Source organism: Dendrobates tinctorius, unplaced genomic scaffold (assembly GCF_039654945.1).
Source record: "Dendrobates tinctorius isolate UK_male_01 unplaced genomic scaffold, ASM3965494v1 ptg000241l, whole genome shotgun sequence".
Classification (NCBI taxonomy): Eukaryota; Metazoa; Chordata; class Amphibia; order Anura; family Dendrobatidae; genus Dendrobates; species Dendrobates tinctorius.
Window position 1 is genome coordinate 30,774,070 of NW_027361908.1, and position 13,505 is coordinate 30,787,574.

At 41.1% G+C, this 13,505-nt stretch overlaps 1 protein-coding gene across 1 annotated transcript in view; it reads right to left on the bottom strand.

Annotated features, from left to right (window-relative positions):
- Positions 1–13,505, bottom strand: part of ATP2B1 (ATPase plasma membrane Ca2+ transporting 1) — a 118,441-nt gene that overhangs the window by 7,888 nt on the left and 97,048 nt on the right. Inside the window, exons 15-20 of the mRNA XM_073557018.1 lie at positions 4,587–4,778; positions 3,861–4,074; positions 3,368–3,579; positions 3,061–3,168; positions 2,576–2,758; positions 2,146–2,232 (exon numbers count right to left, since the gene is read on the bottom strand). Coding sequence (XP_073413119.1) covers positions 2,146–2,232; positions 2,576–2,758; positions 3,061–3,168; positions 3,368–3,579; positions 3,861–4,074; positions 4,587–4,778 — 996 coding nt within the window. The remainder of the gene's footprint in view (positions 1–2,145; positions 2,233–2,575; positions 2,759–3,060; positions 3,169–3,367; positions 3,580–3,860; positions 4,075–4,586; positions 4,779–13,505) is intronic.

A 13,505-nucleotide genomic window follows, 5' to 3' on the forward strand; every position in this document is an offset into this window, starting at 1 on the left:
GCTGTATCAGAAAAGCCCTTCCCACCCCTTGGGAGCTTGTTTAAAAACAAAACGCTTTATTCACCTTTCCCAGGTCCAACACTGCTGCTGCTCAGTGTCTGGTATTGTCTGCACTGAGCTCAGCGACTCTGCCAGGCTTACGCTGTCAACTAAGAAGCAACACTGGAGACTCAGAAGTTGAGTAGAGGATAGAATTTTTATAAATAAAAAAAATAAAATATATGCACCAGGGACGAGGGTTTTTAGAAAACCCCTTAAAACAATATCAACTGAGCAACTGAAGTATAAAAAAAAAGCTGATGGTTCACTACTGTGCTTTCCACATCTTGTAAGCTACAGAAGGTCTTGTTTGTTTTTTTTGTAGACTAGCATTGGGAGATAAAGAAGCCCTCCACCCATCAAAGCTTTCACTGTGCACATACAATTGCTCATTTTACCTTTCTATCCAGCTAATTCTTCCCTTTTCCATTAGATCTATGACGTCACGTAATTAAAAACTGACTAACTGAATCCTTCTAAGCTCCATATATAAACAGAATGTCTATTTTCCCTGCATGAGTCATTACTGCAAAAGTCCCTGGCAGGGGAGGAGTGGAGCAGCGTCAGAAGTTGAAGAGGGGGATGACTCATGCAGGTAAGAGACTTCCTGTGTGTACACAGAGAAAAGAATCAGCTGGGTAGAAAGGCAAAATGAACAATTGTAAGTACACCGTGCTATATAATATGATGACTGCAATCTATTAAGAGGATAACAAAAACTGATGAGGGCTTCTTTAATACTCACATATTTTCCACAATGTGTTTCAATTTTAAAGGCCAAGCATTTTTTCTTTCCCAACTCGGCCTATATGCTGTTAATGGACAAATCCTTCAACAATACATAATACATCCAGAAACAGATTACATACAAACACACACACACACACACACACACACAAATACATATAGATATACATAAACACATTTATGTAATGGTTCCTTAAGGAGCATCCAAGACAAAATTATATATCGTGCAACTTTCAAATTTACTTTGTGCTTTACTCCAAGTTTCAAAATCTCTGTTTGCATCCAGAGGCTGGAGAAACTACCCAACTTTCACACCACTGCAGATTGCTATACAGATTACATTCTACATGGAGGCAGCAGCACAAATCTCCACTCTGTTCAGGAGTACACAACGCTCCTGTGTGAAAGACTAGGTCAGGCTTAGTCTCACAAAAAGGTTTTCAAGGTTTGCAAGAAGCAGAAAGTTTGAAAAGAGTGAGAAATGAAAATAAAGTACATTAGAAAGTTGGCAATTCAGAAGGCTATGGTCAGCCAATGTTTACTGATCCAAATAATTAAAAATGTAACATGAAACAACTATAGAAACTGTCTCCATCTCCTAGAGACGTATGTCTCCATAGTAAAAGACTACAGACTGTTCCTGTGCAGTCTGAGTATGTTGCCATCCTCCCCTCCATCCATAATCCTATCTTCGGTTACATCAGTAGGAAAAGCAGACGGAAAAGGGAGATGTAGTAGTTATGGAGACACATTGGTCTGGACAGGAGCTGTTGACAATTTCTAGAACAGCTTTGTTCATTACTAGTCACAGACATTGTAATTGGTTACAATAGTGGAACCTTCCCTTGAAGATTTATAGACCTCAGAAAAATAGCTCTGGAGTTACCCAAGCGTTCCTACAGACCAATGTATAACAGTACATTTTTGCAACAAATGTGGAACATAGATCCTCAACACAACCAGAGGCCAAAAGGACCCAACATTAAGTATATACTCGAACATTTAATAGGACAATTTTCATTTTCTACACATACATCCGTATATAAGCAAAAATACATTGGTGAAGTGAACAAAAATAAAAACGTGCAGGATCTCATACTTTTAAGCTTGCATTTGCTAATAATCAAACCAGTTAAATAGCCCTCTAAATTAAACACATGGGGTGTATTATCCTTGTGAAGGGAAAGCTTTATGAGCAGCCTGAACAATGAGCTTACTGAGGAGAAAATGAGAAACGTTAGGTGTGTGAATTAGGATGTGTTAATTTCATGCACTTAGGAACACACACTCACACCCCACAGTAGTAGAAGCGGTAGAGGAGGAAAACACTACATGTGTAGGGGTAGAAATATTTGTTACATCATGATGCTGGCTGGCGATGGAGGGTTGCCGCCTTAAAGCCCCCTGAATGGAACTTCCACTTTGGAAAGCATTCACTACATCCATCTGCAAGGAATCAGAGATTGTGACAGCTTGCTCAGCAAGAGAGAGAGAGAACAAGAGAAAGGACCATCCCATCTATAACAAATAAAAAAAAAAACAAAAGCAAAAAAAAAGAGAAAAAGGCACTTTATAGAGCAGCTAATAAAAGCAAATTGAAGAAAGGTAAAGGAAGATCAAGTGAAACTAAAAAGGGATTCTTTCAAGCATTTTGAGGAAAACAGACAAGGGAGAGATCTCACACACACACATACCCCTCTTACATTTCAGTTAGCCCTAGCAAATCAGCAGCAAGCCCTTAGAACAGACGTTCTCCCCTATATAGCGCTTCTCTCACTCAGGACCATACCTGAGTTTGGATTCTGTTCAGGCCCCTAAACCATAAGATCTGACCACGACGTAGCTCTCTCTCTGCGTGGTCAATCTCTTCCACATCCTCATTAAGCTCCTCTTCTGGTATCTCATCCTTCTGTGTCCCATGACCTGCCTCCTTGAGGAACTTTAAACGACTGGTTGGTATTGTTGTCACCAGCTAAACAATGGTAAAGATCAGATTAAAGCAGCTACAACTGTGTCACAAAAATCATCACACCACATTCCTAACCAATCACAATTTGAAGGTGCATTATAAAATTAGAATCATTTTTTCTTGTTTTTCTAATATATTTTTCTTTGGTGCAGATCAGTTTTGGACATGGAGCTCAAGCTAGTTTTAATGTCAAAATGACAGTCTGGGCTAGAAAGCTAAATATTTCAGGAAGACACTATTATACACTTCTCTGTAACTATACAAAGGTAAATAAAGCAGCATATATGCACAAACATTTACATTACCTGGCCCCAGAGCAATGTTCCCATACCCAGGAAAACTGACCACAGCCATTGATCTACTGTCAGCTCTGTACAACTAAAAGGCTTGCCACCAAACTGCACAATAATGATCTACAAGAGAAGACCAAGAAACATCAGCATTTACAATCGCCCACACTATGGAAACAAGCGATGAGGCTACCCGGCATACATTAGCTCTAATAACTAGAGAGAAGGGTTAATCGGATAATTCAGTCTCATGCAGTCACACGTAAGGATCGAGAATTATTTTCAGAAACTGAATTCCCAAGAAAGAGCCATGTCCCCTTACCTGTATGATAAAAGTACCTAACACAATGCTGCAGAAGATGATATTGTTAAATATTCCTTCAAACACGTTCCTTTCCCCATGAATCTTCCTTGCATTGATTTCATTAAATAGCTGCATCATAACAAACGTGTTGAACACGATGGTATAGTGCTGGGACGGGGGAGCGTGGAGGGGAGCATTGCGCCCACTATCAATATCAAATAGTTTTTCCCCTGCAATATAAACAGACAATATATATATATATATATATATATATATATATATATATATATATATATATATATATATATATATATATATATAACCAATATTTTACTAAAAATAAATATTTAGCTTTTCACTGTGCAAGTAAACTGATTATAAACAATGTTTTTCTTTTTTTCCTGCTTTTTAAAGTATTCTTACTTCGTAATGTATACGGTACATACATAAACATTTTAAAAGGGAAAAAAAAAAGTAAAATCAGTAGATGTTGCTCAAATCCAGCACTTACCTACAAATAAAAGTGTGAAGACCACAACTAACTGGTAGACAGCATGACCTAAAATGTTTTTCATCATAGTACGAGATATGAGAGGTTTATTTCTTCCATAGGGTTTTCTCAACAACAGGGATTCGGTTGGGGGTTCAGTTGCCAGGGCAAGTGATGCAAAAGTGTCCATAATAAGATTAACCCATAACATCTGGACAGCTTTAAGTGGCGAGTCCTGTTAAATGGACCAGAATGCATACATGGATGAAAACAAATTGTATGGTTACATTGGGTAAATGGACAGAGGTTCTTTGTATGAGCATTATTACACAAAGTATATGATCCTGGGAAGAGAGGCAGCTGTACATTCAGCACCTTACTGTACCAGAGCAGGGAGGCAGACCAATGGAGAGAGTCAGGGCATGGTAGAGATCATTAGGAACAGATTAGATTTATGTGAACAAAAAAGTATAATTGCACAGCCATGGTTAATCCAGCAGCACTATCCTGAATAGCCCCTCGGGAATATGCAGCCCACCCCTACAAGAAGACAAATCTAGTGACCAAAGAAAAACCTACCAAGATAGCAACGCCTGATGGTTCACCCCAAATGTTAGAGTAACCTTATCTATCACTGCTGGAGTCACCCAAGCTCCGGCACTACAGCGTGCATTGTCATCTGTCAAGTGCTGCATATTTAATAGGATGGAGGAAACGAAAGGAAAGCAGCTGAATTACAGGACTTACTTGTGTGATACATGCTCCGGTAAAAGCTACAATGACAGCCACTACATTGACGGTAAGCTGGAACTGGAGGAATTTGGAAATACTGTCATACACATTTCTTCCCCACATCACGGCTTTTACAATGCTGCTGAAGTTGTCATCTGTTAGAATAATATCAGACGCTTCCTTTGCAACATCTGTTCCAGCAATACCCTGTGTGAAGTCAATAAAAAAAAAAAAAGTTATAGCTTCGATAAAACACATGCATTCCCTCAAGCAACACCACTGAGTAAGTGTGGGAAATGATGTTTTATTAAAAACCCGGAGACTCCCGTCTGCCTCAAGTGTACTGCACCACAGAGCGGTCCGAGTGATGCATGAAAGTCCCAAGACACCGAAACAGCGAGACTTAGACAAGGACATGAAGAGTCTTATTCTCTAGTTCCAGGGCACTTCACCAGTCTCAGACGTAATAGAGAAAATATGGCGCAGATGAGGCAACAATCCCCAGATATCTAAAAGGGCAGCATGCACATAGCCAGACGTATTCACAACACAGTTGCTCCCAGCCTAAACCATAAACTGCTGATCTCCGTGTAGAGACCAATATTCAGACAAGGTGGTATCCAGGGGAAACATGATGGCAACGCACAACAATCACACTGCTGTATTATAGCAATAATACAGCAGCACACAAAAGTTCTTTACAAACTGGCAGAAACACTAAGGGAGCCCACTGTTTATATATGATGTCCATCTACCCGACATGCTGTAATAGTGGGATGCCTGAATAGCTAACCTGCCCCCAATGATTGCCATATACATCAGATGGCTGAATGAGCAATACAACCAATAGCGGTTTTTCCCAACACCTTCATGAAGGAGCCGGCCCAGTGTTCGTTAGGAGAGACCGCGGCCAGAATTGTCCTACAGATGCTTCTCAGCAGCAAGAGGATTGGCTATGGAAATTCTGCAACAGGACGCATCCTTCTCTCCCCCGTCATCATCTGTTGTAGGAGAGCAAAGAGGCTCCTGTGTACATTAGATGGTTGGCTGCTCCAAGTGAAATTGGTCAGCGGTGGCTAGCTTTTCTCTAATGTGTATGGGGCTTTAAGAAGGCAACCTACATGGGGGGGTTATAGGCAAGCCAAATCCTAATGACATAATATGTCCTTAAACTGACAATTACGGCACAATGACCTGCAATAAAACTAAAAGAATGCTGTAGTCTCAATGCTCCCTCTCTTCTACTTCTGGCTTTAGATCCAATATTGCATCAAAAAAGTATTACAAACCAGTCTAAAAAATTACACTGACAGATTTCTGTCTCAGTTGCCGTACATTATTACATTCCCAAGAAAAACATATTGCTTGTTGTAATGTAGTAAAATGCTGAACAGCATGAACAGTAACAACTGATAGCCACTAGATGGCAGTACTTTGGTGTGTTCAATAACAGTATAGGCTATGTGCTGAAAACCACGTCCATAGTTTTCCAAACAGGCAGACAGCATGCTACAGGATGGGGTTGGCTAGATGTCTGTCAATAGTGACATGTACGGGTGCATTATGCACACAATCTGCAGATATAGGCTTCTATTTAGACTCACAATGATTGTCAGGGTATGACGAATAAATGACAACTGCAGCATTCCAATATACAGCCATGTGGGCTCATCTTGCATAGAAGTATAGCATTGCTTTAAGTGACTCAGTACATTGTATATGAAAAAAATCCCAAGTGTAAATTAATTTAGGACAAAAAAACCCCAAAAAACTCATGCATATACAAAAAACACTAGGATCAGAGAGGAATGGACCACCACCACGAAGTATAATCCAAAAGAATTCAATCTTTAGTAGACAATTACTACATAATAAGGCTTAATTAAAAAGGACTGCTAGACACCAATTACGGAGCAAAGGTTACCATATGAAGCGCAGACAATAAGCACAAATGTTCAACAAACAAGTGCTGCAGTGATAGTCTATGGAAACATTGCAAAAAATAAAGTGAAATAGAATATATCACACAAGTATGCTCAATAATGGGAATAAAAGTGACAGTGCATAAAGTCAACTGCTTGAAGAAAAGTGCAATGTGCATACACATTAATTCAAAGTGGCAATGAAGCCTAAGGGGCCAGCGGTGGTAAACAAATACCTAACCATAATAATGGAGACACAGAGTGAAAGCAATACACTTAGGGCCCCGTCACACAGTGATCTCGCCAGCGAGATCACTGCTGAGTCACAAGTTTTGTGACGTAACAGCGATCACACCAGCGAGATCGCTGTGTGTGACAGCCATCAGCGACCGCTCCCCCCCCCTGCCGGTATCGCTGATCGCTGTAGGAAAGCCCTGGACATTTTTTTGGTCGCTGGTCTCCCACCGGCCAGCACGCATCGCTGCGTGTGACAGGCGGGAGACCAGCGTTCAGCAGGTAACTAAGGTAAACGCAGGGTTTCTAAGCATTGCGCAGTGCTCAGAAACCCTCTGTGTACCTTAGTTACCAGCGAGTTGATGCAGGGAGCTGGTAACTAAGGTACACATTGGGTTTCTAAGTGACGCACGTCCCTTAGAAACCAGATGTGTACCTTAGTTACCAGCTCCATGCAACAGCTTGCTGGTAACTAAAGTACACAGCGACGCCGCGCGCTCGGAATCGCTGGAGAAGCTGTCTGTTTGGCGACTCACCAGCGATTCTGACACATTGATATCGTTGTCGGGATCGCTTGTGAGTCGCTATGTGTGACGGTACCCTTACTGTTGCAAAGTATAAATAAACTGATGAAAAAAGTGCAGTGTGCTTGCAGATTGATCAAAAGTGAGAGTGCAGCCTAATGAACCAGCAATGGTAGAGATAATATCTAACCGCAAAGGAGGCACATAATAGGAAAAATAAACTTACTGCAGTGAAGGTAACCACAGTGTCCCCGCCGCCTCAACGCATGTTTCGTTAGTACTTCAGGAGAACTTTATGCACGGTCACTTTTATTCCTATTATTGAGCATACTTGTGGGATATATGCTATTGCACTTTATTTTTTGCAATCTTTACATAAACAGTCACCGCAGCATGCACTTGTTTGTTGAACATTTGTGCTTACTGTCTGCGCTTCATATGGTAACCTTTGTTCCGTAATTGGTGTCTAGCAGTCCTTTTTAATTAATCCTTATTATGTAATATTTGTCTAATAAAGATTGAATTCTTTTGGGTTACACTTCGTGGTGGTGGATCATTCCCCTCCAATTTTAGTGTTTTCAGTAATCATGGAGCTAGTTGGGACTGTAGTCAAGCAACAGCATAAAATAATGTATTATTTACACCAATCGTGGCCAGAAGGTTCCAAAAAAAACAATGCAGATTGTGAAAATGTAGACTGTAAAAAGGGGAAGATGTACCCCAGGCAGTCCGTCATGTTACAGCTTTTATTTTTGAACTAGCACTGGAAAGTAGACCGCTATGAACACAGCAAGCTGCTTGTTAGAGAGCTGCTGGTTTTTAGCCTTCCTCTGTGCCCACTGTGGGAACCTATTAATTAGAAGAAGCAGGGCGTAATCCATGTTGTTTGCTTAAAGGGAATCTGTCACCCCCTGGGATGTGTTTAACCTATTAATATAGGTATACAGGTGATAGGACTAGTTTAACCATTCTAACGGTATGCCTCATATGAACGGCCTTGTTGTTGAGAAATAGTCTTATTTCATTATGCTAATGATTTCTTTCAGGCTCTGGGGCGTGCAGTGCCTGGAAGAAAAACTCTGCCTCCGATCTTGCCCTGTAATGTGTACTGGTGGTCCTGGAGCACCATGGATGGCAATCGTGAGATTATACAGTACCTATGCCGCATTTCTATGCGAAATGGCTTCATCTTTCTTCTGCACCTGTGAGTCACTATTACTGCGCAGAACAACTATGAAGTCAATGCCCATAGCAGGGCAAGGCAAGTATAATAGAGCTATTGTAGGGCGCACGAGCGGGATTACGGGGCTACCAATGCACATCACAGGGCAGTGTAATGTGCATGGGAGGGGGCGGTATGCAAATGAAGACAGGAGGCAGAAATTTCTTGCAGGCACCGCACACCCCCAAGCCTGGAAGAAATTACCAGAAAAAAATAAAAGACGATTTCTCAACAAGGCTGCAGATATGGGCATACAGCTATGACTATTGTAACCATTCTTTCACCTGCATTCCCATATTAAGAACTTAAAGACGTCCCAGGGGTTGACAAATTACCTTCAACAAAACTGCAGGGTTATACATTAAAAAAAAAAAAAATAAATCATATTGCTGAAGTTTGATTATTTTCTTTTCGCTTAGAAAATAACTGAATTAATACCGTCAATTACTGACTCCAGCATAGGGGTACCAAAGGGAGGTCTACAGTGTAAAGTGAACAGATTCTGGCATTCTGTTCAAGTGTCCTGGCAGTATGGGCAAGTAAGTCGATAAAAATATTATGCAAGCTACAAACAGTACGTTTTGTGCTTTTTTTAATCAGAATTTTGAATTTTTACCTACTTTTATTGTTTTGGAATTTGATTAAAGTTGTGGGATGAAATGGGCAAAAAAAAAAAAAATTGGGTAAATTTCCTTTAACATCATGGTGATGAGCTGTTCACGATCTCAATGAAATGTGTTCTACAAGAAACTTAGCCAGGAAGCCTCTAAGTGCCATAACGGCTAAAGGACTGATAAAACATTTCTCAATACACAGAAGATGCTCACGTTCAGCAGCCCTCTTCCATTAAACATGTTCCCTGGTGACTAGCCAATAGTCTGTTGTCACTGGAAGAAGAACTTGGTAAATTGCTCATGGACTGAAACATTGCATGGTGCCTATTGAATCAATTAGCATCTGTGCATTATCGACATCTGTGGTCCTCCAGGGATAGGGTAGTGGCACAGGCCTGATGAAGCAGGCTCAGCACTAGGGAGCCATAGGCATGGTGTGCTGTGGAACAGTTAAATCTAACAAGCAAAAATTGTGAGCACTACTAAAACACAACTTATTAGAAAAATAGTATATTAAATCACGCTTATCAATATTAACCATAACTACAGGCAATAGCAAACATATGTAGCCAACGGTTAGAACAATATTTAAGCATAAAAATAAGTGAAACTGACAGTGGTCAATGTAATATACAGTTGTGGCCAAAAGTATTGACACCCCTGCAATTCTGTCTGATAATACTCAGTTTCTTCCTGAAAATAATTGCAAACACAAATTCTTTGGCATTATCTTCATTTAATTTGTCTTAAATGAAAAAACACAAAAAGAATTGTCCTAAAGCCAAATTGGATATAATTCCACACCAAACATAAAAAAGAGGGTGGACAAAAGTATTGGCACTGTTCGAAAAATCATGTGATGCTTCTCTAATTTGTGTAATTAACAGCACCTGTAACTTACCTGTGGCACCTAACAGGTGTTGGCAATAACTAAATCACACTTGCAGCCAGTTGACATGGATTAAAGTTGACTCAACCTCTGTCCTGTGTCCTTGTGTGTACCACATTGAGCATGGAGAAAAGAAAGAAGACCAAAGAACTGTGAGGACTTGAGAAACCAAATTGTGAGGAAGCATGAGCAATCTCAAGGCTACAAGTCCATCTCCAAAGACCAGAATGTTCCTGTGTCTACCGTGCGCAGTGTCATCAAGAAGTTTAAAGCCCATGGCACTGTGGCTAACCTCCCTAGATGTGGACGGAAAAGAAAAATTGACAAGAGATTTCAACACAAGATTGTGCGGATGTTGGATAAAGAAACCTCGACTAACATCCAAACAAGTTCAAGCTACCCTGCAGTCCGAGGGTACAACAGTATCAACCCGTACTATCCGTCGGCGTCTGAATGAAAAGGGACTGTATGGTAGTATACCCAGGAAGACCCCACTTCTTACCCCGAGACATAAAAAAGCCAGGCTGGAGTTTGCCAAAACTTACCTGAAAAAAGCCTAAAACGTTTTAGAAGAATGTTCTCTGGTCAGATGAGACAAAAGTAGAGCTTTTTGGGCAAAGGCATCAACATAGAGTTTACAGGAGAAAAAAAGAGGCATTCAAAGAAAAGAACACGGTCCCTACAGTCAAACATAGCGGAGGTTCCCTGATGTTTTGGGGTTGCTTTGCTGCCTCTGGCACTGGACTGCTTGACCGTGTGCATGGCATTATGAAGTCTGAAGACCACCAAGAAATTTTGCAGCATAATGTAGGGCCCAGTGTGAGAAAGCTGGGTCTCCCTTAGAGGTCATGGGTCTTCCAGCAGGACAATGACCCAAAACACACTTCAAAAAGCACTAGAAAATGGTTTGAGAGAAAGCACTGGAGACATCTAAGGTGGCCAGCAATGAGTCCAGACCTGAATCCCATAGAACACCCGTGGAGAGATCTAAAAATGGCAGTTTGGAGAAGGCACCCTTCAAATATCAGGGACCTGGAACAGTTTGCCAAAGAAGAATGGTCTAAAATTCCAGCAGAGCATTGTAAAAAACTCATTGATGGTTACCAGAAGCGGTTGGTCGCACTTATTTTGGCTAAAGGTTGTGCAACCAAGTATTAGGCTGAGGGTGCCAATACTTTTGTCTGGCCCATTTTTGAAGTTTTGTGTGAAATGATCAATGTTTTGCTTTATTCTCTTTTGTGTTTTTTCATTTAAGACAAATTAAATTAAGATAATACCAAAAAATTTGTGTTTGCAATCATTTTCAGGAAGAAACTGAGTATTATCTGACAGAATTGCAGGGGTGTCAATACTTTTGGCCACAACTGTACACACAGATATATGAGTGAGGTCCTTCCACTGTTGTCCCCTATTTTGTACAATGCTGTCATATACAAAGTGTGAAAGTGACCACTGTCAACTTGTACATAATCTAGATGTCACTTTGATACCATGTGTGAATTTGACCACCATTAGCTTCACTTTTTATGCTTAAATATTGATTCTAATCGTTCACTACATAGATTTGTTGTTGCCTGTAGTTAAGGGTAATATTGATAAATGTGTTTAATATACAATTTTGAATTTAATATATTAAAAGTTACCGGTATGTTTTAGTATTGCTCACATTTTTGCTCGTTTTATACTGGTGAGTTTTGGAGACACATATCCCAAAAATCTCTTATTGCTTAATCATTGAGAGTTATATCTACCACTGGCATCAGAGTAAAGCCCCATAATCTTCTATGACCCTAGCTGCACAAAACGCAATACAAAGCTGTAATGTGGGAGTACTGTATATGAAGGAGTGACAAAAGTGGAGGGTCTCTGGTCAGTTCTCCTATTTACTTATGAAAAAATAAAGTGCATGGAAAGGTGGAGAACAAAAAAATTGCAAGACCGTAATTTGCAGCATCTGACAATAATATTGATCACTAGTGAGTAATATAGACAGCAAAAACCGCATATAGCTAAAGTAGGATCCTAGAACCAAAAAACCATAGAACAAGAATCCTTAAAATCTAACTTAATACGACCAAATTAAATCATGTTGAAATCAAAAAAGGACAAAGAAGGAATATGGTGTGTGCTTGGAACACCCTATAGGGCCGCTATTCTGAGCCCTGCCTGTCAGTGGAGGTGGGCACCCCAAGTTTCTGCGGTAGGCGCCCCCACTCCTTGGCAGCTCACCCTGGTGTCCCTAGAACCCCCTAAAATTAGTCCTAGTATGCCCTAAACAGTCCCTAAAATGGGCCCTGCCTGACAGTGGAGATTGGCACCCCAAGTTTCTGTTGTAGGCGCCCCACTCCTCAGCGTCTCACCCTGGTGTACCTAGAACTCCCTAAAATTAGTCCTATTACGCCCTAAACCGTCCCTAAAATGGGTCCTGCCTGACAGTGGAGGTTGGCACCCTAAGTTTCTGCGATACGCGCCCCCACTCCGCGATGGCTCACCCTAATAGTCCCTCCAATAGAGACCCACAATAAATGTCCCAATACATCCCAATACCCCCCCAAAAATGCTGCATCTGCATTACTATATGTGTGGCTATTGCATTCCCTAAACAGTCCCTAAAATGGGCCCTGCCTGACAGTGGAGATTGGCACCCCAAGTTTCTGTTGTAGGCGCCCCACTCCTCAGCGTCTCACCCTGGTGTACCTAGAACGCCCTAAAATTAGTCCTATTACGCCCTAAACCGTCCCTAAAATGGGTCCTGCCTGACAGTGGAGGTTGGCACCCTAAGTTTCTGCGATACGCGCCCCCACTCCGCGATGGCTCACCCTAATAGTCCCTCCAATAGAGACCCACAATAAATGTCCCAATACATCCCAATACCCCCCCAAAAATGCTGCATCTGCATTACTATATGTGTGGCTATTGCATTCCCTGATGAACCCCCGTTATTCCCATGGGGGGAAACGAGTCGGCGCATTGCTTAGGAACGGGTGCCATTCTTAAATGAAGCCTGATTGAAGATCATCTTATGGGATCTAGGACCAATCTAAAAGATGCATTACGGCAAATAGATGAGTATATTCTTTTTTGACTGATGCACTGTGCACTTTGAACTGTGTTACTGCATTGTGCACCCTATTGCCTTACAAGCCCTATTATGGGTGCTTTGTTGATTTGTATCTTATCAGTTTAAACTGCATCATTGCATTGTGTACCTTATTGCCTTTGGGGATCCCTATTTACTAGGCTAACATCTGCATCCTATCTACCCATGTGATTTGTTTGGCCCTTCTTGTTAACGGAAGGTGGCAATAGGGTATTCTTGTAATGATGATATTGAGCAACACATACTAAGTAAACATTTACCGCACCCATCTGGTTATTTGATATTTGTTGAAATATTGATTTTTCCCTTTTTGGGGGGGGGGTATTGGGACCTACATTGTGTGTCTATATTGGAGGGACTATTAGGGCGAGCCGTCACGCAGTGGGGGCGCCTACTGCAGAAACTCAGGGTGCCAACCTCCACAGTCAG